The 24124-nt window shown below is 47.2% G+C and overlaps 1 protein-coding gene across 3 annotated transcripts; it reads right to left on the minus strand.

The window, feature by feature from the left end:
* Window positions 1–94: 94 nt before the first annotated feature.
* kdm2bb (lysine (K)-specific demethylase 2Bb) lies at window positions 95–23982 on the minus strand. 3 transcript variants are annotated; one of them, XM_061262621.1, is made up of 21 exons: window positions 23585–23982; window positions 22673–22817; window positions 22282–22360; window positions 22086–22132; window positions 20413–20591; window positions 19409–19515; window positions 18713–18806; window positions 18386–18539; window positions 17252–17367; window positions 15831–15957; window positions 14693–15000; window positions 14426–14512; window positions 8537–8761; window positions 7889–8032; window positions 7202–7288; window positions 6574–6849; window positions 5242–5939; window positions 4279–4442; window positions 3466–3627; window positions 2476–2694; window positions 95–2033 (listed from the first exon to the last, which is right to left on the minus strand). In XM_061262621.1, exons 1-21 carry the CDS (start codon window positions 23615–23617, stop codon window positions 1852–1854), a joined length of 3633 nt encoding a protein of 1210 aa, XP_061118605.1. In that variant the 5' UTR covers window positions 23618–23982; the 3' UTR covers window positions 95–1851. The 3 variants fall into 3 exon arrangements, with proteins under 3 accessions (XP_061118605.1, XP_061118604.1, XP_061118603.1); XM_061262620.1 differs by having other exon boundaries at window positions 6574–6857; window positions 7201–7288; XM_061262619.1 differs by lacking the exon at window positions 23585–23982 and adding an exon at window positions 22945–23086 and having other exon boundaries at window positions 6574–6857; window positions 7201–7288.
* Between the last annotated feature and the right edge of the window lie 142 nt (window positions 23983–24124).

Raw genomic sequence — 24124 nt, forward strand, 5'->3', positions numbered from 1 at the left:
TTGCTAAATTGGTCAGGGCAGAGAATGATGAGAGGGATTTTTACCTTTAAAAGCCACTGTTACCCACTTAGTAAACTGGCACAGTCCATGTATATATATTTTCAATAGAAAACAAGGTCTTTATTTTCCATTTATGTCAAAAGATGCATAATTGAAAACAAAACAATTACTGCCACTTTTATATATGCATACTTCAGCACACATAGTGCATAAATACATCGTTTTACAACATACAATTTCTGCAGCATACCACAACATATATAAAAAGTGGCAATAAGTGACACCAACATTTTTTGACATGTAAAAAAGAAAAAAAAGAAAAATAAAATCCCAATATTTTCAGAACATATAAACTCAATCTAAAATATTTTCCTTTTACTACACCGCTTAAACATTTGTTTTGGTATGTGGTTCGTATATACAGCATGCTCTAATTACCCCTCATCCTCCCTCCAACCCAATGGCAATGTACAACATCTGGCGTGAAAATGCAGGATTTTATTCAAATTCCTCACAATCCGAGTGTCTCCTGGATCTCCACTGAGGAAGAAAAGTTCCAAGGGCTCAAATACGCAGAAGACATCAGAGATGAGAACATGGAGACCCCACAAAGCTCCCCGTATAAATATCTAATACACTTGGGAAAAAAATATCTAAATTTATTCATGTCAAACAGTGCAAATTGTTTTGTTTTTTTTCTTCCCCAGAATTACCAGGTATGAAGACATTGAAATTGACTGAATGTTAAAATATACATAGTGAAATATGAAAACAAGGGGATACCTTTGTTCTGACAGTTGGGCACTCCCATACCAGACGCATACAGCTGTTGCTATAGTAACATTAACACACAGCTGCATGGGTAATGCTGGGGTCAGTGCAGCCCAGAGTCCAACGGTGATGCAGATTGAATACGGTCAAACCGCTGTTTGATACTGCAGATAACCCGGGCATTTTCTCATACAAAAATATCTCTGCATAATGTGAGGTTTGCATGGTAACAAAATGTATGCTATAAAGTAAAAAAAAAAAAAAAAGGAAATAATAATAATAATAATAATAATAACAAACAACACCAACTGTGGTCTTTTTTTTTTGTTCTTTTTTTTTTTTTTTAAACACATTTTTAAAAAACTTAACTTAAACATTGGAAGGACGTTGAGAAAAGAAAAGCGATATGTTCTGTGACGGTCTCTCCCCAGAACCGAGTCCGACAGCACACGCAGGTCTTGGCTTTAGCAGCAAGTGCCATTCACACACATTTTCCCTGGCAATGCCCACACACACACACTCTCATACTCACTAATATGCACACACTCACACTCACTAATATGCACAACCTCAGACACTCACTCACTCACTCTCACACTCTCTCACACACACTCACTCACACTCACTCACACTCACTCACACTCACTCACACTCACTCACACTCACTCACACTCACACTCACTCACTCACTCACTCACTCACTCACTCACACTCACTCACTCACTCACACTCACTCACTCACTCACACTCACACTCACTCACACTCACTCACACTCACTCACACTCACACACACACACTCACACACACTCACACACACTCACACACACTCACACACACTCACACACACTCACACACACTCACACACACTCACTCACACACTAAACATCCCCATTTTTAAAGTCAACAAACCCCCCCCCAAACAAAACAACAAAAATAGGGTTCAGTCTCCCGAAATGACTTTTTTTGGACTTTCCCATTCTGTTCTTCTGGGATTCATGGCTTTTTCCATCCTGTTCCTGTTCCTGTTCCAGTGCCTCTTCCTCTTCCTCTTCCTGTGTGCACTGGGGTCTCTCCAGACACTAGCAGAGTTTCTGCAGGAGCTTCTCCTCCAGCAGTCCGAACTGCACGCTAACAGACATCTCCGCAATGAACTGCTGGCAGCCGGCCTTGGTTACCTGCTTGCAGTAGCGCAGGTCTATGTGGCAGATGCTGCCACAGCGTTTGAAGAAGCTCAGGGACTGGTCAGTGACTCGATTACAAACTGGAGAGTGGGAGATAAGGCGGGGTGGGGGGTTACAGCCTACTCTGGACAAAAATACAAAAATAAAACAACACCTTTATCGAGAAGTCGATGACTAGTCAGGTATCACTACAGTTCCACTGTATGTAAATGGAAAAACACAGAGTAGAGGAGGCAAACCAGACAGAACAGAGCCTGGCACACAGATTTACAGAGAATGTAAGAGATCCAGACAGTTGCGCTATAAAGGATTCTCACCTGACAGGCTGTTTGATTGGCTGTGGTGCTGTGATTTCTCACCTGACCGGCTGTTTGATTGGTTGTGGTGTTGCAATTCTCACCTGACAGGCTGTTTGATTGGTTGTGGTGTTGCGATTCTCACCTGACAGGCTGTTTGATTGGTTGTGGTGTTGCGATTCTCACCTGACAGGCTGTTTGGTGGTCATGGTGCAGTGATTCTCACCTGACAGGTTGACGTCGGTGAGCGAGTCGCGCGTGGTGGTGCCCACGGCGGTAAGGACGTTGATGGACTGGTCGCTGATGTGGTTGCAGTAGCTGAGGTCCAGGCGGGACAGCAGCGGCATGTACCGGATTATCAGCTGCAGGGAAACGTCCGTGATGTCCAATCCCGCCAGCCGCAGATCCACCACGTTACGCAGCTTACTCCTACTGTCCACCTGACCTACAACAGCCAATCACAACCAAGCATGACCATAGTGCAACTGTCCACCTGATCTGGAACAGCCTATCACAGCCAAGCATGACCATAGTGCTACCGTTCACCTGAGCGAAAATAACCAATTGCAGCCAAGCATGATTTTAGTGCTACTGACCACCTGATGTGGAACAACCAATCACAGCCAATAATGACCATACTGCTGAAACAGAACTGCATCTATAAAATGTGCATCCGCATAGAGTATAATAGACCATGGTGGTATTTTGATAGTGGATTGGTCTGGGTGCCAGGTAGTTAGGGAAGGGGGGTGTTGGTTACCTGGGTAATAGGTGTAGGTGTTAAGGGGTGTTGGTTATCTGGATATTGGATGTAGGTGTTAGGGGGTGTTGGTTATTGGGGTAATAGGTGTAGGTGTTAGGGGGTGTTGGTTACCTGGGTAATAGGTGTAGGTGTTAGGGGGTGTTGGTTATTGGGGAATTAGGTGTAGGTGTTAGGGGGTGTTGGTTACCTGGGTAATAGGTGTAGGTGTTAGGGGGTGTTGGTTATTGGGGTAATAGGTGTAGGTGTTAAGGGGTGTTGGTTATCTGGATATTGGATGTAGGTGTTAGGGGGTGTTGGTTACCTGGTTAATAGGTGTAGGTGTTAGGGGGTGTTGGTTTTCTGGATATTGGGTGTCGGTGTTAGGGGGTGTTGGTTATAGGGGTAAGAGGTGTAGGTGTTAGGGGGTGTTGGTTATCTGGATATTGGGTGTAGGTGTTAGGGGGTGCTGGTTACCTGGCCGGTTGTCAGTGGGAGGGGACAGCAGGTCCCTCATTTGGGCGTCCTTCAGGCCCTCCACCCACTGCAGGTCCAAGGTGCGGAGCAGGGGGCAGCTGGAGGTGCAGAGGGCCGAGACCGCCACCCAGGAGCACCCCGCCAGGTACAGCATCCTCAACCCTGCAGGGCGGGGTCACCATCACCATCAGCACAAACATCAGCTTTATACACCATCACCAACACCATCAGCACAAACATCAGCTTCATACACCATTACCATCAGCACAAACATCAGCTTTATACACCATCACCAACACCATCAGCACAAACATCAGCTTTATACACCATCACCATCAGCACAAACATCAGCTTTATACACCATCACCATCAGCACAAACATCAGCTTTATACACCATCACCAACACCATCAGCACAAACATCAGCTTCATAAACCATTACCATCAGCACAAACATCAGCTTTATACAACATCACCATCAGCACAAACATCAGCTTTATACACTTCCCCATGAGCCATCATCGCTGCTCTGATGAAGGCATCAGCCCAAACATCAGCTTTTCATACATCAGTGCTTTCACTTTTCTATTTATTTTTATTCAGACAGGTTTTCTTGAATATTCCAGAAGAAACATTCTATTTACTATCTATATCTTACCTTTTGTAATCCAGTCCTGATTAGTCCCTGCTATAAATCCTTCATACATTACCCATAAACCCCTGCACTGCTCAATGTATTATCCATATGCACAGCTGCTAAAATAGCTGGTATTTTTGTGAAAGCTCCCCCTGGCAGTGTGGAGGTGTAACTGACCCGGAAGCCTGTTGATGAGCCAGCTCAGCTGCTTCTTGGAGATGTTGGTCCAGCTCAGGTCCAGGGAGGCCGGCTGTCTCCGGATAATCCCACTCAGCATGAGAGGCGTGATGGATTTACAGCGGTTCAGATCGATGGAGGACCACAGCCTCTTATCACAGCACCTGGACAACACAGCACAGCCGATCACAATCACATTCATAATAACCTATAGACATACAGAGGGAACCACAATCAGCCAATCACAATAGTGTTACAGTGACGTCTTTTTGCAGGCCAAACTGACAGTTTCTTTCACCGTGGGTTCCCTCGGTAGATTTCCCATTCTTTTTTAACTTACGCTTAAGAGAATTTCACATTTTGTTCCACAAGTTAGATGACATCCGTCAATATCTCAACTGTGTATTTCTAAGCTGTTATGTGCTTTAAAAAAGCAAGTTGCTAACAAGTTCCTACATTTTCTACAACTACAACAATGGTCATATTGAATTTGAATTTGTGAATTTGTGATTTGTCTCTTAACCGTACGTTAACCATGGACCTTATATTCGGCAGGAATCTAAATCCCAATGGGACATCTGCCGAGGGAACCCATGGCTCAAAAATGCTAACGTACGTCTGGGTTTTAGAACTACAAACTGTAGCACACTATTACCTGTATGCATACAGAGCCAACCAGAGCAGGCCATGCACACACAGCCTCTCAACACAATCTACATGAGCACACAGCCAATCACATACAGTGTGTACACATGACATAAATACTTACACAGCCAATCACAGGTACCAAAATGCGCACACACACACGCACACACAGACGCGCACGCACACAGACACAGACACAGACACGCACGCACGCACACAGTCAGACAGACAGACAGACAGACAGACAGACAGACACACACACACACACACACACACACACACACACACACACACACACACACACACACACACACTCACCAGCGGTTCCAGGTCTTGCAGACCCGCATGCAGACGCAGAGCTCGGCGTGTGTGAGGTGGTGAAACACGGCCATCCAGCCCTCCCTGCGCATGGGGTGGGCGTCGCCGCGCTCCAGGGTCAGCTGGTCCGGGGGCGGGCTGATGGGCGGCGGCCTGATCACGTGGCGCTCCATGGGCAGGCCCCTGGGCGGGGAGCAGCAGGGGGCGGGGCCGTGGGGGGGCGGGGCGCTGCCGTTGAGCAGGAGGAGGTGAGGCTCGTCCGGAGGCTCGGGTTTGAGCAGGGGACAGGCCTCCTGCGCCAGGCTGTGCTCCGTCCTCTGGATCTCCTGGTTCAGCTGCTTGCTCAGCTCCTTGCTCAGCTCCTTATTGGCCAGCCGTCGCTGCCGCGGCGCCCGGCCCCGCCCCTTCTCCTGCGCCTCCCAGCCGCCCTCGCCGCTGGGCCCCGCCCGCGGGGAGCTGGGATGCGACTGGCCGCTCTCCTCGCCCGCGGCCGTCCGGAGCAGCATGGCCTTCCTCATGTCCTCCTTCTCCTCCTCTTCCTCCCGTCCCTCCATGTCCTCGTCCGCCTCCTCCTGCTTGTGGACGTGCTCCGCCCCCCGCTCCTCCAGCGTCCTCCCAAACTCTTCCTCCTGCTCCTCCTCCTCCATCTTGATCTGCCGCAGCAGCTGGGGGAGGGGCGGGTCATCCAGCTTCCTCTGCTGGGGAAGGACAACCAATGGGAGTGCGGCAACATCATGGGCCAGAGGCCATGGGCCAGTGACTACCAAATATAATGTTGGAAAACATTCCTTACCGTTAAGCCTTTGACTTATTTAATCACTTCAAAATGAATTATTTCCTAAATAACCCCACTCTCCCAAAGCTAATAGTTACATTACTGTCATTCAGCTGATGCTTTTATCCCAATGACTTCATTAGGTCATTAGACTAAGCAGAGGACAATCCCCCCTGGAGCAATGTGGGGTAAAGGGCCCACCAGCTGTGCGGATCTAATCGTGGCTACACCATAGCTTGAACTGCCAACCTTCCGGGTCCCAGTCATGTACCTCAGCCACGAGGCTTCCGGCTGCCCCCAGTGGCAGACAGGTTCTAGGTAACATTACATTACATTATTGGCATTTGGCAGACGCTCTTATCCAGAGCGACGTACAGACTAAGCAGGACCTGGAGCAATGCAGGGTTAAGGGCCTTGCTCAAGGGCCCAACAGCTGTGTGGATCTTAATGTGGCTACACTGGGATTAGAACCACCGACCTTGCGTGTCCCAGTCCTTTACCTTAACCACTACGCTACAGGCCGGCCTGTAACGGGCAGAGGAGAGATCGGGCAGTACCTTCCTCTGCAGCGGGGGGTCCAGGTCGGTGCAGAAGAGCTTCCTCTTCTTGCGCAGTGGGTTGTCATCGGGTCGGGACAGGGGCAGGTCCTCCAGGGTGAGGAGCGGGGGGCGGCGTTTGGGCGTGTCCTCGCGCTCGCCCTTCCTGCGGGGCAGGGCAGAGGGCAGGGCAGGGGGCGTGTCGGGCTCCTCCTTGATGTCCCGGCCCGGCCGCTGCTCCTTCAGCAGGGAGCCCGGCAGGTTGGACGCGTACTTGAACCCGGGGCCCCGTTTCTGCTTCATGGCCAAAAGGTGGAAAAGCACGAGAGACAACTTTATACCTAATGCCTATCGCTGCCAGTGTGGTCTACTGATACTACACCCCGATTGCTGAGCGTGTATCACACACACACACACACACACACTCTCACACACACTCACTCACACACACACACACACACACACTCACAGTATACACGCACACACACTCACACACACAAACACACACACACACGCGCACAGTATACACACACACATACTCACTCATACACACTCACAAACACACACACTCACTTTTCCCTTATCTCTGATTACATACCACACACCCCTCACCCCGCATGCTCCCTCCCTCCCCAGCAGAGATACTTACTTTCCCTGTCTTTCCTGCGTGGTTACACTTAGGACACTCCCAGCAGTTGGGGAGTTCCTCATTGATCACGCCACCAGCATCCTTCACCTAAAAGAGAGAGGGAGCGTCAGAGAAGGGGAGGAAGACAGAATGAGAATTACAAAAAAACAACTAATTCTCTAATACCGAATCTAACTTGAACATGAAGACTGGGTCTGAATTCAGGAAAGCAGTAGATTATGGCATAACATATTGGTATATATTTGTACTTGTGTATCAGTGTGTGGGCGTGTGTATGAATTTCTATTTTATTGTATTGTATTGTATTTTATTCTGAGACTCATTACTCAGTAGCAGTTCCATGGTCTCGGATCAAAACTGGACCATGCCCGAGCGGACGAGCCAGTAGCTCCAGAGGGTGATGTGCGATTGGTGACTGCGTTGCTGGGGGTTTGGGTGGGTCCAGCAGGTTATGGGTCAGAGTTTCATCGCTCTTCAGTGACCCCCGCTGTTCAGAGGGCAGCCCTGGACTGCATGTGAAAGCCTTTCCTCCACCTCCACACTGCAAGCTTTGTTGTACACACACACACACACACACACACACACACACACACACACACTCTCACACATGTACACACACACACTCTCTCACACACTCTCTCACACACACACATACACACACACACACACACACACACACACACACACCTTCAGGCAGCTGGGGTGCAGGATCTCATTGCAGATGGAACACTCCATCAGCATGACGTTGAACTTATCCTCCTCTTCATCCACGGTGTCCTCCTTCCCAGCCTCCCCACAGACCAGGCACACAGCCGTGTGGGGCAACACTGGCTGCACGGGAGAAGCAGGTCAGTGCACACACAAAAACACACGTACACACAGTACAGTTATTTAGCTGATGCTTTTATCCAAAGCGACTTACAGTTGATTACATTAAGCAGGGCACAATGCCCCCTGGGGCAATGACGGGTTAAGGGCCTTGCTCAGGGACCCAACAGCAGCACTGATCTTAACATGGCTACACCGGGGCTTGAACCACCAACCTTCCTGGTCCTAGTCATGTACCTTAGCCAACAGGCACAGGAGCTGACACACATACAAACAAACACACACACATGCAAACACACACGCAGGCGCGTGCACACACACACACGCACGCACGCACGCACGCACGCAGGCACACACACACACACGCACGCACACACGCATACGCATACGCACACAAGCAGGCGCACACACACACGCAGGCGCACACACACACACACGCATACACACACAAGCAGGCGCGCACACACACACACACACGCATACACACACACACACACACACACTCACCGCGATGCACTGCCTCATGATGCAGGACTGCTTCATGCGGCCCGGGCCTCCGAACTTCTTCATGTCCTTGCAGAAGTGGCACTCGCCGCACTCCGTGCGCAGACACGCCTCGCACTTCCGGCAGCGCGTCCTGCGTCTCCTCGCCCCCGACGTGGAGCGCCCGCCCGACAGCCGCACCGCCGCCCCCGAGCCCCCCATCTTCAGCTTGGGCCGGTTAGCCAGGCGCTGGGGGGGAGAGGAGAGGGGGAGTATGAGCGTCTCTTATGAAGCAGCGTGTTCCACAAGTGCACAATTAAACATTTCCAGCCTTTATTCTGTTGTTGTTGTTTTTTTTTCTCACGATCGCCCCCATTGATGTGTGGAGCATTGCATCAACCTGAGCAGAGGCTACTGTATGTCAAGAAAAGGAAAGATATCATATGCTTCATAGCTGCTTGCCACTGGTCACAGCAGAGTAGGCTACCTGTGAGCTCCGAAGAGTGTTTGCCAAGTTCTGCTTCAGTCCAGTCTGTCTAGCAAGTGAGTATATTACAACAGAATAATGACAAACAAAACACACACAGCCCTTTTTATTTTTGCAATCTGCTTCACATGCTGATCCCCGTATAGACATGGAGTGTTGTTTTAGAACTCGTTTGTCTGCCTTATGAAACTTTCACACCTGCTTGCCCTTGTATGTGTAATGTTAATGTTGTGTGAGCTTGCCAAATCTTGACCACAGTAGAGTGCAATGACATATTCGCTGGATTGTTTTGCGCTTATTACTGGTGAACTTATTGGGTAAACACAATGAAGATGGGGCATGACATTATATTCTTTGCCAAACTATCACCATTGGTGTCACGCAATGATAGCAATGAGCATGCTCTCATGTGTGTGGGGGGTCGAGATAGTCTGATAGTGTAGACTCTCCTTTCTGAGAGTCATCATGTTATTTTATGTTAATTATAGGCTATTTCACGTTGGATGGGATGAGAAAGTTGATATAGTGACTGACTTTAGTTTATTTGTTCAGTATTATTCATTTCATCATTCATTTCAAAATACTCCTGACAAGATTTGATTGATTGGCCCAACTAAACATCCTTTTTGGCAGCCTTAATGTATCCAGCTGTGAAATGCCAATACAAGTTTGCTAAATTTTCAATCACAAAAATGCCCATTGAGAAGATGCAAAAACACCCAGAGAAAGGGCGCAAAAACGCCCAGAGAGGGGGGTCCAAAAACACCCTGCAGGGAGGCTGTTTTGAGTGCAACAGCCAGTACATGACCCTCCAGAAGGTACACCATTACCCCACACAGGGGTATGACCGCAGGGCTGCCCAGGGCCCATCCTATCAGCAAAACAGCGCCCAGTCCCATGGTCTGGTGTGGATGCTGGACTATTTCAGTGCCCAGTCCCATGGTCTGGTGTGGATGTTGGACTATTTCAGCACCCAGTCCCATGTCCTGGTGTGGATGCTGGACTATTTCAGCGCCCAGTCCCATGGTCTGGTGTGGAGGCTGGACTATTTCAGCACCCAGTCCCATGGTCTGGTGTGGAGGCTGGACTATTTCAGCACCCAGTCCCATGGTCTGGTGTGGAGGCTGGACTATTTCAGCACCCAGTCCCATGGTCTGGTGTGGAGGCTGGACTATTTCAGCACCCAGTCCCATGGTCTGGTGTGGAGGCTGGACTATTTCAGCACCCAGTCCCATGGTCTGGTGTGGAGGCTGGGCTGTGCCAGCACTGCTCTGTACTCCAGCAAGCACTATGTGGTATGCTTTGGCTCATGAGCGGTTCTTGTTTTCCCCCCACTTTCCCCTTTCCATCACTCTGGAACAAGTTGATCTTTGGCTCGTCTCTACAGGCCTTTTAATGTACAATACGTTTTTGCATACTGTAACCTGGACAGTCTATTCTTCAGGCTAGCCAGGGGGTTTGCATCTTGTGGTGAACGCTCTGAGGTTATGCTGGTGTAGTATTCACTTGATGGTCGTCTGACACATCTACAGCCACATCCTGGAGAGCGTTCTTGATCTGTTGAGCAGTTACAAAGGGATTCTTCTTCACCATTGTTTGTCATTGCTGAGCTCGCCAGTGCATTCTCGCTTCTAAATAATGTACCAAACAGTTGATTTTGACACACCAATTTTTGGCTAGGTCTCTGATCGATTCATTCAGATTTTTCAGCCCAAGGATGGTCAGTTTTAATGATTGTGTTACAGTAAGCCCATGTATGTGGGGATCCCTGCCCTACCCTAATGTTACACCTGCAAAACCCAGTGCAGAGGGGGGCGACCTGGTCATTCCTATATCTGTAGAACTGCAGTGTTTCAGACTAACAGCAGGCCAGCAGCCAGGCTTCGAGGTACCTGGTAATCACAGGCCCTGCTTTGTAACGTGACTGCATGGAGGAGGAGACTCCAGAGACCCGGCAAAAATGTCCCTCCACATCCTCACTCCTCCCCCACCCTGGTCAAACACCGTGACCTCTGACCCTCTTAAAGGGGCAGAGCAACATAGGCACAAACAGCCCCTTCAGCACAGGAAGCTCAGCGCAGCTCGTTCAGACGCAGAAGAGAGATGCAGCTGACATGTCAGCGAATGACGGAAGCGCAGAAACAGAAACATTACATGACATTTCACTACACAATAGACACGCTTATCCAGAGCCATTTCCAACATCAAATGAACAAACTGCAGCTTCACCTGTTCCTCCATACCTGAGTAAGGAAACTACAGTGACCACTTTGGTTTGGTAGACCTCTACCCCAGCTCCTTAATGCCATTCAATGTATGAAGGCATGTAGATAAGGTCAAGAGGTTCAGTTGTCATTCAGACCAAACATTAGAATGGGGAAGAAATGTGATCTAAGTGACATTGACCATGGAATGATTGTTGGTGCCAGGCGGCATGGGTTGAGTATCTCAGAGACTGCTGATTTCCTGGGATTTTCAAACACTCTAAAGTTTACAGAGAGTGGTGCGAAAACAAAAAACATCCAGTGGGCAGCAGTTCCTCGGGCAAAAACACGTTGTTAATGAGAGAGGTCAGAGGAGAAGGGCCAAACTGGTCAAAGCTGACTGAAAGGGGACAGTAACTGAAATGTAGAAGAGCATCTCTGAACACATAACATGTTGAGGATGGGCTACAGCAGCAGAAGACCAATAAGTAAAAAAAAAATCTACTAAAGGGATCACTGAGTGTGTATATACATGCACACACATACACAATAATACACAAGCAAGCAATCACGCAATCACACAATCACACACACACTACAGCAAGCTAATTATGCTAACCAAGAACGAAAGGTAAAAAATTAAAAAACATCAATAAAAAGCTTTAACAAGGCAAACACAGAACAAAAACGTAAGATAAAACCATACACTAACACGCAGAGATATGAGTACACACAAGTGAACACACTCTCTCTCTCACTCGCACACAAACAAACACACACACACACACAAAGCTAACCTGCTAACATGTAAACACACACACACATGGGTCACAAAACCAGTTTTTCCACAAACTGCCCGAACAACAGTTACATTCACAGGGTGGGTCAGAGAATATTTTTTTTTCCTCATAGAAATAAATATTCCTGTGAGAGACGCAGGGAAGGAAGGTAGTATGACTATCTCACGTGTGCAGTCATGCTACCCAACACACACACACACACACACGCACACACACACAAACCAGACAAATATACACAGCAGAAGCATGCACAAAGAGACGTTTCTGTGCACACACACACACAAACACATTAATACGGTCACATACAGGCAGACACATTAATACAATCACACACACATACACAAACACACATTAATACAATCACACACATAAATACACCAATACAATCATACACACACTAATACACAAATACAACCACATACATTAATATGATCAGACACATATACAAACACACATTAATACAATTACACACATAAATACACTAATACAATCACGCACACTGATACACTAAAATACACAAATACAATCACACACATATACACTAATACACTCAAACGGGCATATGTATACATCCACACACAAAAACATTAATACTATCAATGAAGCACACACACACACACACTGAAGCAATACACATACATCAACAAAATCCACACACTTACTGTACAGTCTGTACACACAAAACAAAATTCAGTCATATACTGACTGTTCACGCCAAAACACATACTATTCATACATATACAGCACACACACGTACATATACTCGTACAAACACACCAAGATAGTCCCACAAACACATACAGCCCGATTTCTCAGCACATGTATACGATTCAGTAAGATCCATTCCACACACACAGAGACACCATTTCTCTTTCAGTGGCTTGCGAAGGCCAACGTAACAAAAAAGCCCCCATATAAAATCGGTCAAAAAACACCCTATCCCGGAACAGAGGCGTCTTTGTGCTAGGGCTACGGCTAACGCGCTAAGGCTAACGCGCTGACCTGCTCGGGGTCGGAGCCGTATTCGTCCTCGTCTGCGCTCAGCGACATGGCCGTGGCGGTCTCATTGCTCCTCCAGCACGCTGTACACTGACATGGCTGCACCCCGGGCCTCCTTACAGCCCTCCCCCCCTTCCCCCGCGCGCGCCGGCCCCTCCCCCCACAGGCCAGAGCAGCCGCTCACAGCACACCAGCGCTCCGTAATCCCGCCCAGAAGCAGAGGCGGCCCGGCCAATGGCGGCCGCCGCTAACTCTCCTCTGCGCACGCACCGGAGAACATCCGGCCAATGGCGCACTCGGCTACTGGGAATATGCAGAGTGGGGGAGGCTCAGCCAATAGGAACGCGAGTGCTGCGGAATATGCAGATTAAGGGGGAAGCAGATGGTGTTTTATTACAGAGGGCTGAGGAGAGGTCTGAGAATCAGCTGTGTGGCATGGCACTCGAGGGAGGGGTGTTTGACTCACAAAGAAACGCCTGGGGGGGGGTTATCTGACCATATTTTTAGTCAGTGCTGTCCCACAGTGTCTGTAGGTGCCCTGCTTACACGCAGTCACAAGACCCCATCAATTAGCATGGGCTGGATTTATCCGGCCTTGAAGCATGTGCAAATGGTTTATTCTCTGGGTAATAGAGGGTAAAGAAGTCATAATTCCACTTGTGATGAGAGAGAGCCATCCCATACCCCAGCCCCCAAACCCCATTTCAGCACAATAGCCTCTACTCCCAAACTGCCCTGTTCCCTCGACATTACAGCCACCTCCCAAATTCCCCATAAATGCCCCATTCCCTGTACCCAATACCCCGCAATCCACAAACCACTTTTAGATTGGCGAGCCCCCCATTCAAACTAGACGCTCCATATTTTGTTCAGCACAACATTCAGCACAACACCCCGACCAAGACATCAGGGAGAGAAGACAGCTTGCAGTTTGGAACTAGGTCAACCCCCCTCCCCTATCCCAAAAAAGCCAGAGATACTCCAGACAAAAATGCTGCTATATTCACAACATACCTGCTACGGAATAAAAACTGCCATTCTTTGCAAATTAAATTAAATCATTATTTTCATTTTTTTTTTAACAGTACATTAATCAGAAGCTTCTTACCAGGGTAGACCAGGGGATACTCTTACCCTGGGGGATACTCTAACCCTGCAGACACTCTTACCCTGGGGGATACTCTAAACCCTGGGGGATGCTCTAAACCCTGGGGGATGCTCTAAACCCTGAGGGATACTCTAAACCCTGTAGACACTCTTACCCTGGGGGATACTCTTACCCTGGGGGATACTCTAAACCCTGCGGACACTCTTACCCTGGGGGATACTCTTACCCTGGAGGATACTCTAAACCCTGGGGGATACTCTAACCCTGCAGACACTCTTACCCTGGGGGATACTCTAACCCTGCGGACACTCTTACCTTGAGGGTCTTCTTGGGCCAGCACACCACAGGGACACCGGTGAGAGCCAGCCGGGGGTCATCTCTCGCATGCTCTTTTAGGACCACCTGCAAGGTCACAGCAGGGAGAGGGATAATTTGGCACCGCTAACATACACCTATATATACTACTTACCAGAGCAAGTGAGCGTTTAGGGGTGGGTGAGTGAGTGATACAGGTTGGGTGAATAAATGAGCGAGTGATTGGGATGAGTGAGTGAGTGATTGATTAGGAGTGTGGTTCCTGACCCTCATGTCCTGCAGCAGGCTGTTGGGCTGGTCGATGCCCTGCGGGACATTCCTCTTGTTTTCGGGGAGGGACTCCAGCTTGTCCAACAGCACCGTGAGCCCTTTCAGCTCAAACGGCGTCAGGTGGGTCCATCTGGCCGAGAGGTCCACAGTGGGCGAGGGTGTTCTGGGAAATTCCTGGGGGGCGGAAGCCGGGGCGGGGCTGGTGTGCAGATTGGTGTTGTTGGATTGGGCCGGGGGGTCCCAGAGTCCCTCCTGTGTCTGCATCTCACCAGAGTCATCCTCAATCTCCACCTTCATCTCTGTGTCTGAGGAGGAGGAGGAGGAGGAGCATGAGGAAGAGCAAGGTCCCTGCACCCCTCTGAAACACTCATCCTGGCTGCATGTAGCCTTCCCCACGGAGAGACTCACATACCCACACACACACACACACACACACAAGAGGCATAGACAAGAGGGATATCGAAAAGGGGGGAATCAGGAGGGAGGACTAAGGGGTGTTCTTAGTAGTCTGCGTCAAAATAAGGGGAGGGATTCTGCTGTCCTGACAGTGGTAGGCAAGTCATTCCACCACTGGGGAACCAGAACGGAAAACGGGCGTGAACGTGCAGCTCGACAGCCAGGTGCTCATAGTGAGGGAACCATAAGGCGACCAGACAGCACACACAGTGGAGCGAGGGTGAGGTGGTTATCAAGAGTCACCCCAAGATTCTTGGCCGCTTGGGAGGAGGATACTACAAAGTCCTCAACAATCAGTGAGAGGTCGATTGTCGGAGACTTAGTAGTTCACATGAAGCAGAGAGATACACATCATGAAGCAGTAGACAGACGCATGCGTAATGTAGTAGGACAGACAGAGAGATACACATCATGAAGCAGTAGACAGATGCATGCGTAATGTAGTAGGACAGACAGAGAGATACACATCATGAAGCAGTAGACAGACGCATGGCAGCCAGGCTATCAGCCTGCACAGGAAGTGACATTGTGCAACAGATGAATAATAAGATTCAAATATTTCAATTACTGTCCAGTAAATGTTATTACTGCCTTTCCCCCAATGCAAGTCTTTTCAGTTTGGAACATTTTCAGGAGTTTGCTAGAAGAGTGGGATCCCTGTGAGGTGAGATATTCTCACCTTTGAGGGAGGGGTCCCTGCTGAAGTCCTTACTCAGGTGAGAGCGTCCAGTTAGGCAGTGCACATACCGCTCCAAAACGTACCAGCACATTTCATAGAAGAAGGGGTAACGGAACTTAGCATTGACCTGAAATACAGAAGCAAGACACAGGTGTAACCCATCCCATCTGAGGTGTGTTCAAGATCGCAAACGTTAGTTAACGTTCGCAAACATATTCAAACTTTTTTATTTTCGCCACAAACGTTAGCTAACAATTTGAAAAGGTAGTCCACCGCGAACAGAAATGGCTGCTAACACGGAAGATGTGGAGAGAACAAAAGTTGCCAATTATTTGGCTGTTATAATTCACTTGAATAAATGTAATACTTACCTTAAAGAATAAATCACAGATAAGCAACAAATCAGTGAGCTGGCATTGTTAAATCTAAGTCACATCCATTTGTATTCAAAATGCGTTGGTGGCAAACTAAATGGACCAACTGTTTGCTGCAAACATAGTTCGCTGTGAATGCTAGCCGTCTTGAATGCACCTCAGGACGGGCCAGGCAGAACATATTCAGCACCTGGTGATGTCTACTGGTCACAGACTTCAGTCAGTCATTGCATGCTACGGATACGTAAAAAAAGTTGCATCACTACTTTCATTTATTCATTAACATGAATATGCCAAAAGTTATGGAGCCTATGGGAGGGATATGTAAAATAAATTTTAAAAAGTGCTGTAATTTCAACATGGTGAAACCAATTAAAATAACCTCAATACATCCATTCATCCATTATCTTAACCTGCTTATCCTTAACAGGGTCGCAGGGGGGCTGGAGCCTATCCCAGCATACATTGGGCGAAAGACAGGAATACACCCTGGACAGGTCGCCAGTCCATCGCAGGGCACACACACCATTCACTCACACACTCATACCTACGGGCAATTTAGACTCTCCAATCAGCCTAACCGCCATGTCTTTGGCCTGTGGGAGGAACCTGTAGGTTACCCGGAGGAAACCCACGCAGACACGGGGAGAACACGCAAACTCCACACAGAGAGGCCCGAACCCAGGCCCGAGAGGGATTCAAACCCAGGACCTCCTTGCTGTGAGGCGGCAGTGCTACCCACTCCACCATCCATGCCGCCGCCCTGAACACACTATACACTAAATAAAATGTAATACAAGTAAAAGCTGAGAACTTGCACTTAAGCCACAGGTTTGTGTTTCATTACAAATTTTTAATTGAGGGGTATGGAGCCAAATAAAGAAAAGAAATGTCTTTGTCCCAAACATTATGGAGCGCGCGGTATGCGCGCAGGCAATCAGGTAAACCCCAGTTAGGTAAGCATGTATGTGCAGGTATATATATACGAACCCCAGGAGGGTGGGAGTATGTACCCCAGGAGGGTGGGAGGGAGGGTTTTGCGTGTACCTTGGTTCGGTTTTCGATCTCGTGCACGCTCAGCTGCATGGGGATGTTGAAGCTGTGCAGGAAGTTTCCCCCGAACACCAGCGTGTCCTCCGGCGTGTACACGGCGTGGATCCAGCCTGAAACCAAACACCGGCATCACACAGGGCTTCTCCCACCGCAGGGCCAGACACCCTCTGCCACCAGGGGGCCCTGTCACCAGACGGAGTACTGCGCCAGTCCGCCAGAAGCACAGAAAGATATCAAAACAAAGAGAGAGCCAGACAAACCAACAGCGGGGTGACAAACCTGCAAACGGCATTGTTTCCTCTACACAGATATAGCAGGAGCGGCACAACGCCACTACTGAATTTTTGGGCCCGCTGTTAGAATTCTTTATTTAAGCTATGCTTAGAAGTAAATGGGTCCATTGACCTCAAATAACATTGCTAAAAATAAATATGCAACATGTATTATCTTACAAAACAAAAAAGTTTTTCTCTCAACATTTTTATCTGAACATTAATAATTTGCCATACTGTTCTTATTTGGGCAAGTAACTTGCATAACTGGTTGCGCCCATTTACTTTCACATTTAAGTCAACAATATGTCATGTACATATGTCAGTCATTTAATTGTTCGTTGTTTCAGGGAGTGTTATGGGAGTGTTGCTGGGGAGTGTTGCTGGGGAATGTTTTTCGCTACCCCAACTTATCCGTACTGAGTGGTAAACACCTACGAGTGATGGATGACCTGCTTTACGGTATGTGTGAATGAGCTGCTAGCGCAGTGATCTTCACTCCTGGTCCTGGAGAGCCACAGGGTGTGCTGTTGTTACTTAGCGCTTCATTGATCAATGAAAGTATTTGATTACACAGTTAACGCACCTCACCTGGCTTCTTGGGTCTGAATTGGTTGCTGCTATTAACAAAAACCAGCAGAACCTGTGGCTCTCCAGGACCAGGAATAAAGATCACTGTGCTAGCATGAACGTTGGTGAATCAACTGAGGCTACTTTATCAGAAGTAAAGTTCCAAGAATCAGCCTTGTGCACGCGCATGCAACCCTGTGTTGCACCGTAAACCTGGGAGCCCTTGCCTTGGGGGGGAAAAAAAAAAAATCCTTGGGGAACCAAAGGACAGTGGGGGGGGGCTGACCTGAGGGGATAAAGAAGGTGTAGCCCGGTTTGAGCTCCACCCTTTGGCAGCTGTCAGCTCTGTCACCCAGGAACACGTCGCTCTGCTTCCCCGACAGAACCCAGTCCTGATACAGCACCAGGTTATGAGGGAAGGGCGGGATCAGCCAGAACACCTGGGACAGGTATACACGAGGAGGGGTTCAATAAATTGCAGTAAGCATGGTGACTTCCAAGTTCCTCCAGACCCCCCACCTGTGACTCACACCTGCACAACCTTCTGATTTCAAAGCCAGCTCCCAAAACATTACGAGAGAGAGAGAGAGAGAGAGAGAGAGATACACCTCACCTTTCCTCCCCTGTGTACATGGTACCAGACAGACGTTCCTCCGAAGTCGATGTGGAAATCCGTGTAGCAGCCTTTCACGCTCATCAAACAGTACCTGCAGAGCACACCATAAATCACTCCCCCGATTCCACGAAACATCAGTTCCTCTTTTCATAAACAGCACTTCCGCTTTCCCCTTCAAGGCCGCGCATCGTTTCTTGAAAAACTAGAAATGCTGTTTCCAAATAACCTCATTCCTGTCTTCATAAACCACACAGCCTGTAGATGGGCAGAGCACAGCATAGCCCATCTGAGGGACGTGGAGGGGTCCTTGGGCTCTTTCCAATCGCATACTTAAACCCCCTTGTTTCTTTTCCTTGCCTCCTTTCCTAGCTCCTAGGAAAGAACATGAGGACAGAGGAATCAAGGCAAATGGAATGTCATCGCCCTTTCAAACTTCACTTTGAAGGCAGGCGAATTACAGATATGGCGGGTGGGGGGAGGTGGATCCACAGGTCAATCGGTTATACGCCTTCTGAAAAAAAGCTTTTGCAAAAGGATGTGCGTGTGGTTTTGTCAAGAATCCTTTGGGTTGAACATCCTTAAAGATGGTGGTGGAGAAACGAGGAGACAAGGGAGGATCAAGTAAGCGATTGGAATGAGCCCCTTGTGACTGAACCCTTGCAGGCTATGGGGACTCTGCTCAGCGGGGCTCACTTCTGCACTTTGGGGTACTTCATCTCAGCGACGACGTTCGTCCCCTCAGTCTGGCTCTCCTTCAGGTGAGGGGGCCACACATTATCCACCCAGTCCACCAGATCCACCTGCAACACAACACACACACACACAAGTTCACTTTACATGGCAAAAGAAAACACTTATCTTGAAAACACAAGCACGTTTCTTTCATCAGCAAATACTTCATTGCCTCATCTCTCTAAGATTCCCTACTTGAACATCATTAATGTTATTTTTATTATTCCATCAGGATGTGGATCATTATGCATGATGATTCATATTCTTTAATATGCTGTGTATTGGCATGGCACAGACCGCACACAACAGAACATTACATTACGTCAGTGAAATTACATGTCATTTGGCTGACGCTTCTATCCAAAGCAACTTACGGTTGATTAGACTACGCATGATTAGACTAAGCAAGAGACAATGCAGGGCCTTGCTCAAGGGCCCAACGGCTGTGCGGATCTTATTGTGGCTACACAAACCACCGACCTTGTGGGTCCCAGTAATGTACCTTAACCACAACGCCACAGGCCACCCACAGATCTCACACACACGCTTCTCTGAACCAAGTGGCCAAAACCAGGCATCTTTTTTTGATGCTCATTACATGGTCATGCTGAGAGACAGTGCTCACCAGCGCCACTGCGGTTGCCTCCAGTGTAGGTCATTCAATGTAAAGTCAATCGTAAAATTACTGTCAAAGTACAAAGTCAATCATTTTTTCCCAACAAGAAAATGTAGTGTAGGGGCAATCGGTCAGATGACATCCCTCTCACACGCCTAGTGGAGGAGATGCATGGGCTTCCCTACTGCGCAGTCTCTGGCTCCAAACTGCAGAACATGGCAGCACCAGTAACGCTTTTCACAAGCCCATGGACAGTCAGTGGCTGACGTAACAGGGACTTGGTTCATATTACTTCCTACGGTCTATGCTCTGAATACAACACACTGCTCTGAAGCAACACACAACTCACCACTGTGGGCCGTTTTATCAGGTTCTCCAGCTTTGTGTGGCTGAACTCCAGGCTGATTACGTTGAACAGCTTATCCCGCTCCTCCTCAGGGGTCTCGTAGTAACGAACAAACTGTGCCATGCTCATCTCCGAGCCCTTCTGCGTACTGGCGTCCATGACGTCCACTGCCCGACGGCTACCTGCAAATATACACACGTATACACATATGTACACACCATACATTTACATACAAACACCATGCATACACACACCATACATTTACACACAAACACCACACATACCATACATTTACAAACAAACACCGTACATTGACACACAAACATTATACATGCACACACCATACATTTACACATAAGTGCCATACACACACCATAGATTTACACACAAACACCATACATTTACACATAAACGCAATACATTTACAAACACCATACATTTACAAACAAACACCATACATTTACACACAAACATTATACATGCACACACCATACATTTACACATAAGTGCCATACACACACCATACATTTACACACAAACACCATACATTTACACATAAACAACATACATTTACACACAAACACCATACATACACACACCATACATTTACACACAAACACCATACATTTACATATAAACAACATACATTTACACACAAACACCATACATACACACACCAAACATTTACACATAAACACCACACACACACGCACACACCATACATTTACACACAAACACCATACATGTATACACAAAGATTTACACACAAACATCATACATACACACACACACACCATACATTTACACATAAACACCATACACACAAACACCATACACACGCAAACACACACACCATACATTTACACACACAAACACCATACATACACTGTCTCCTGCCCTGGTCCTAGAGGGCAGAATTTTATTAATTCAAATGAAACATATAAAAAAAATGTCTTATTCAAATCATGTTGGTTGATGGTCTAACTGCACTACGGTTGCAAGGACCACCAAATGATACAATATGTAGTTTATGTAAATTAATTTGAATTTGTCTGAAAAATAACAGCGAGTGTGCAAGTTCTTCCCTTTATGATTTTGATGACAGATGTGTCCTCCCTGTTCTCCAATTTCAGCCTCACTGAACACTTCCTATCACTATTAAGCCAATACAACTTCCTGTCTGTGCTGCCACCTACAGAAGCATGTCTACACTGAAGAAACACACATGCACGCACGCACACGCACACACACACGCACACACACACACACACACATCCTCGTTGCTCATGTCCCACTCAAGTGTTTCCCCTCATGCCACTGCACACTGCACTGCAATAATTTCTGTCCACCAATTACACTTCATTACACAGAGGCTTTTTTCCACTGGGCTTCATTACAGATCACTGGGATGTCATTACACTGAAACTTTCTTGTAGATCACCAAGACTAAATAACACCTCATTAGCTACATTTCTTTGGTAAATGTATCAATAAAATGCGAATACTACTTGTGTCACTAAACGTTTCTGTCAAAGAACAAAACAGAAGCCTGTTGGGATTCCTGGGCTATAGTGGCCCAACAGGTCTAATGCATGTAGATGCATGTTTGTTTGTTTTTAAAGAAAAAAAGTGTGTTTATGTGTTTACATTTACATTGTGTTTGTGAATGCACTTACCGACCAGTCCCTTAATTTCACTGACGGTAAAATCCGGATCAGGCATTCTAAACAAATAAAATCATAAAGGAGCATGGTCAAAAAAAAAACGTTTTGCACAGTGGAATCGTTGAGCTAGACATTCAAAGGTAAACACAAATGTACACGGCCGGAACACACGTGGTAGGCCTATAATAGCAACAGCAAAAAGTCTGACCTCAGTCCTAATCCATCTTTGACTTTGAAGACGAGGGGACTCCTGAGCGCTTCCTTCTGCACGTATTCATATGTGAAATCTGCAAAACACAGGTCACAGCCACTCCAATGAATACGTGTGGTGTTACTTTTCATTTTTAAATTCCTATAACTTTGTGAAAAGTAAGCCTAATCAACATTCACACTGATCAAATTACGATCGATCTCAGAGGCAAGCGTTTCAAATTAATGTTGGTCATACTCCTTTCAAATGTCTAGGGTAAAATCCCAGTCTCCTCTGTTACTTTCAGAATATAGTAACATTCACAAATAATCGGAGTGGAGAAAGTACACACTCCATCCACGTCGATCCTCTGCACATCTGTGGGGGGGTGGGGGGGGGTCATATTTACCTTTTCCGTCCATATACTTGACGTAGTTTGAATTGTACGTCTTGCTTACAAGCTTTTCTTCTACGTTAAACCCTCTGACATTGGCAATTTCCTCCACATCTGACAAATCATCATTTTCGTCGTACATTCTCCTACAGACGGAACGCTGCATATGCAAATGAAAGACAAAATGTGTGTCACGGAACAATCCATAGCTTAACAGTTCACGTTTCAGCATTTGGTTATTCACTGTGTATGGGTCCTGGTAAAGGTTAATAGTGCTACAGTTTTACTTTGAAATGACGTCTTCCTTTCCTGCACTCATTAATTACTATCTGCATTCATTTAACTCAAAATTGTAGTAAACACAGCAGCAGGCTGTGCACCTGCCCGTTTTCATATGCACCGAACGGTCCCAAACAAGTTAAATGTGTCCTTTTCCCACGTGCTGCATCACCTTAGATCTTAGGTGACAATACACAGCACGTGTGTCTGTGTGTGTACAGCATATATGGCTAGCAATATATAGTAGTCATAGGTCTTGTAGTAGTCTAAAATTGCAGGGAGTATTTTAAATGTACATGTACACCACGCGCTCACATCATGAAAGCAAAAATAATTTTGCTCCCGCATATACCAAAAGTCCCCGAGCAATGACTAATGCACGAAAATGGCCAAATGTTAAAAAACAATATATGTCCACACCGTCGGGTCCTTTGTAACGGTGTAGAATATTGATAAATCGTGTTAAATCATGTACAAATCAATGTGCATAGCGTTATGCAACAAATTATGGATTCATGTTGCAGCGTGAAGGATTCTGAAACGAATACGGTGTTTCAAATATAGTAAATTCGTCAAACAATACAGATTTCTTCGACTTCACGTCCCTCTCCAAGGCTAGCTATAAAATAATACGGTAAGGCTACACACCAGTCTGCGTCCAGGTTCTGCACACGCCTCCATGTTTGGAGCTGTCGCCAGTTTACCAGTTTAGCCCTTCATTTTTCCAAAAATGCCACATTTAAAGTTAGAAATCACTTTGCTTTCCGAATCAAAACTAAGTAGGAACCATTTTTGTGTTGTGCTGGCTGACGTCATGCCCGAAAGAATCAAGACATTGTTAGAAGGCGTCATGCGTCATCTTTATTCAGAAGTTTAATGCTTCGTCGCCACGTTCCTCGTATTTCCCAGCGTGGATAAACGAGCTTAGACGCATTGATCCAATAAAACAATCATAAAATATCGCTGACTGATTCTTTTTCTTCTCCGAGAGTCACGAGTCTGCAACATCTTGCACGCACGCGCTGCAGCTGGTGTATGTGTGTGCGTGCGTGCCGTACGTGTGCGAGGGAGGTAGAGATAAGTGTTAACTTTAATAAGCGAGTCAATAGCTAGCCGGATATTAGACCATTTTAACGTGGGAATTCAGTAATGCGCTATCAGTTCATTATAGTCTGTTGCAATACTTCC

This window comes from Conger conger, chromosome 12 (assembly GCF_963514075.1).
Source record: "Conger conger chromosome 12, fConCon1.1, whole genome shotgun sequence".
Classification (NCBI taxonomy): Eukaryota; Metazoa; Chordata; class Actinopteri; order Anguilliformes; family Congridae; genus Conger; species Conger conger.

What these genes read in the sequence shown, in the direction of transcription:
- kdm2bb (XM_061262619.1), bottom strand. Translation starts at nt 22,992, where the DNA reads ATGCAGATAGTAATTAATGAGTGCAGGAAAGGAAGACGTCATTTCAAA. An exon ending in ATGTACACAGGGGAGGAAAG is followed by an intron (nt 18,540 to 18,712) that starts GTGAGGTGTATC and finishes TACCTGTCCCAG; the next exon opens with GTGTTCTGGCTGATCCCGCC. An exon ending in TCCCACTGACAACCGGCCAG is followed by an intron (nt 2,695 to 3,465) that starts GTAACCAGCACC and finishes TGGCTGTTGTAG; the next exon opens with GTCAGGTGGACAGTAGGAGT.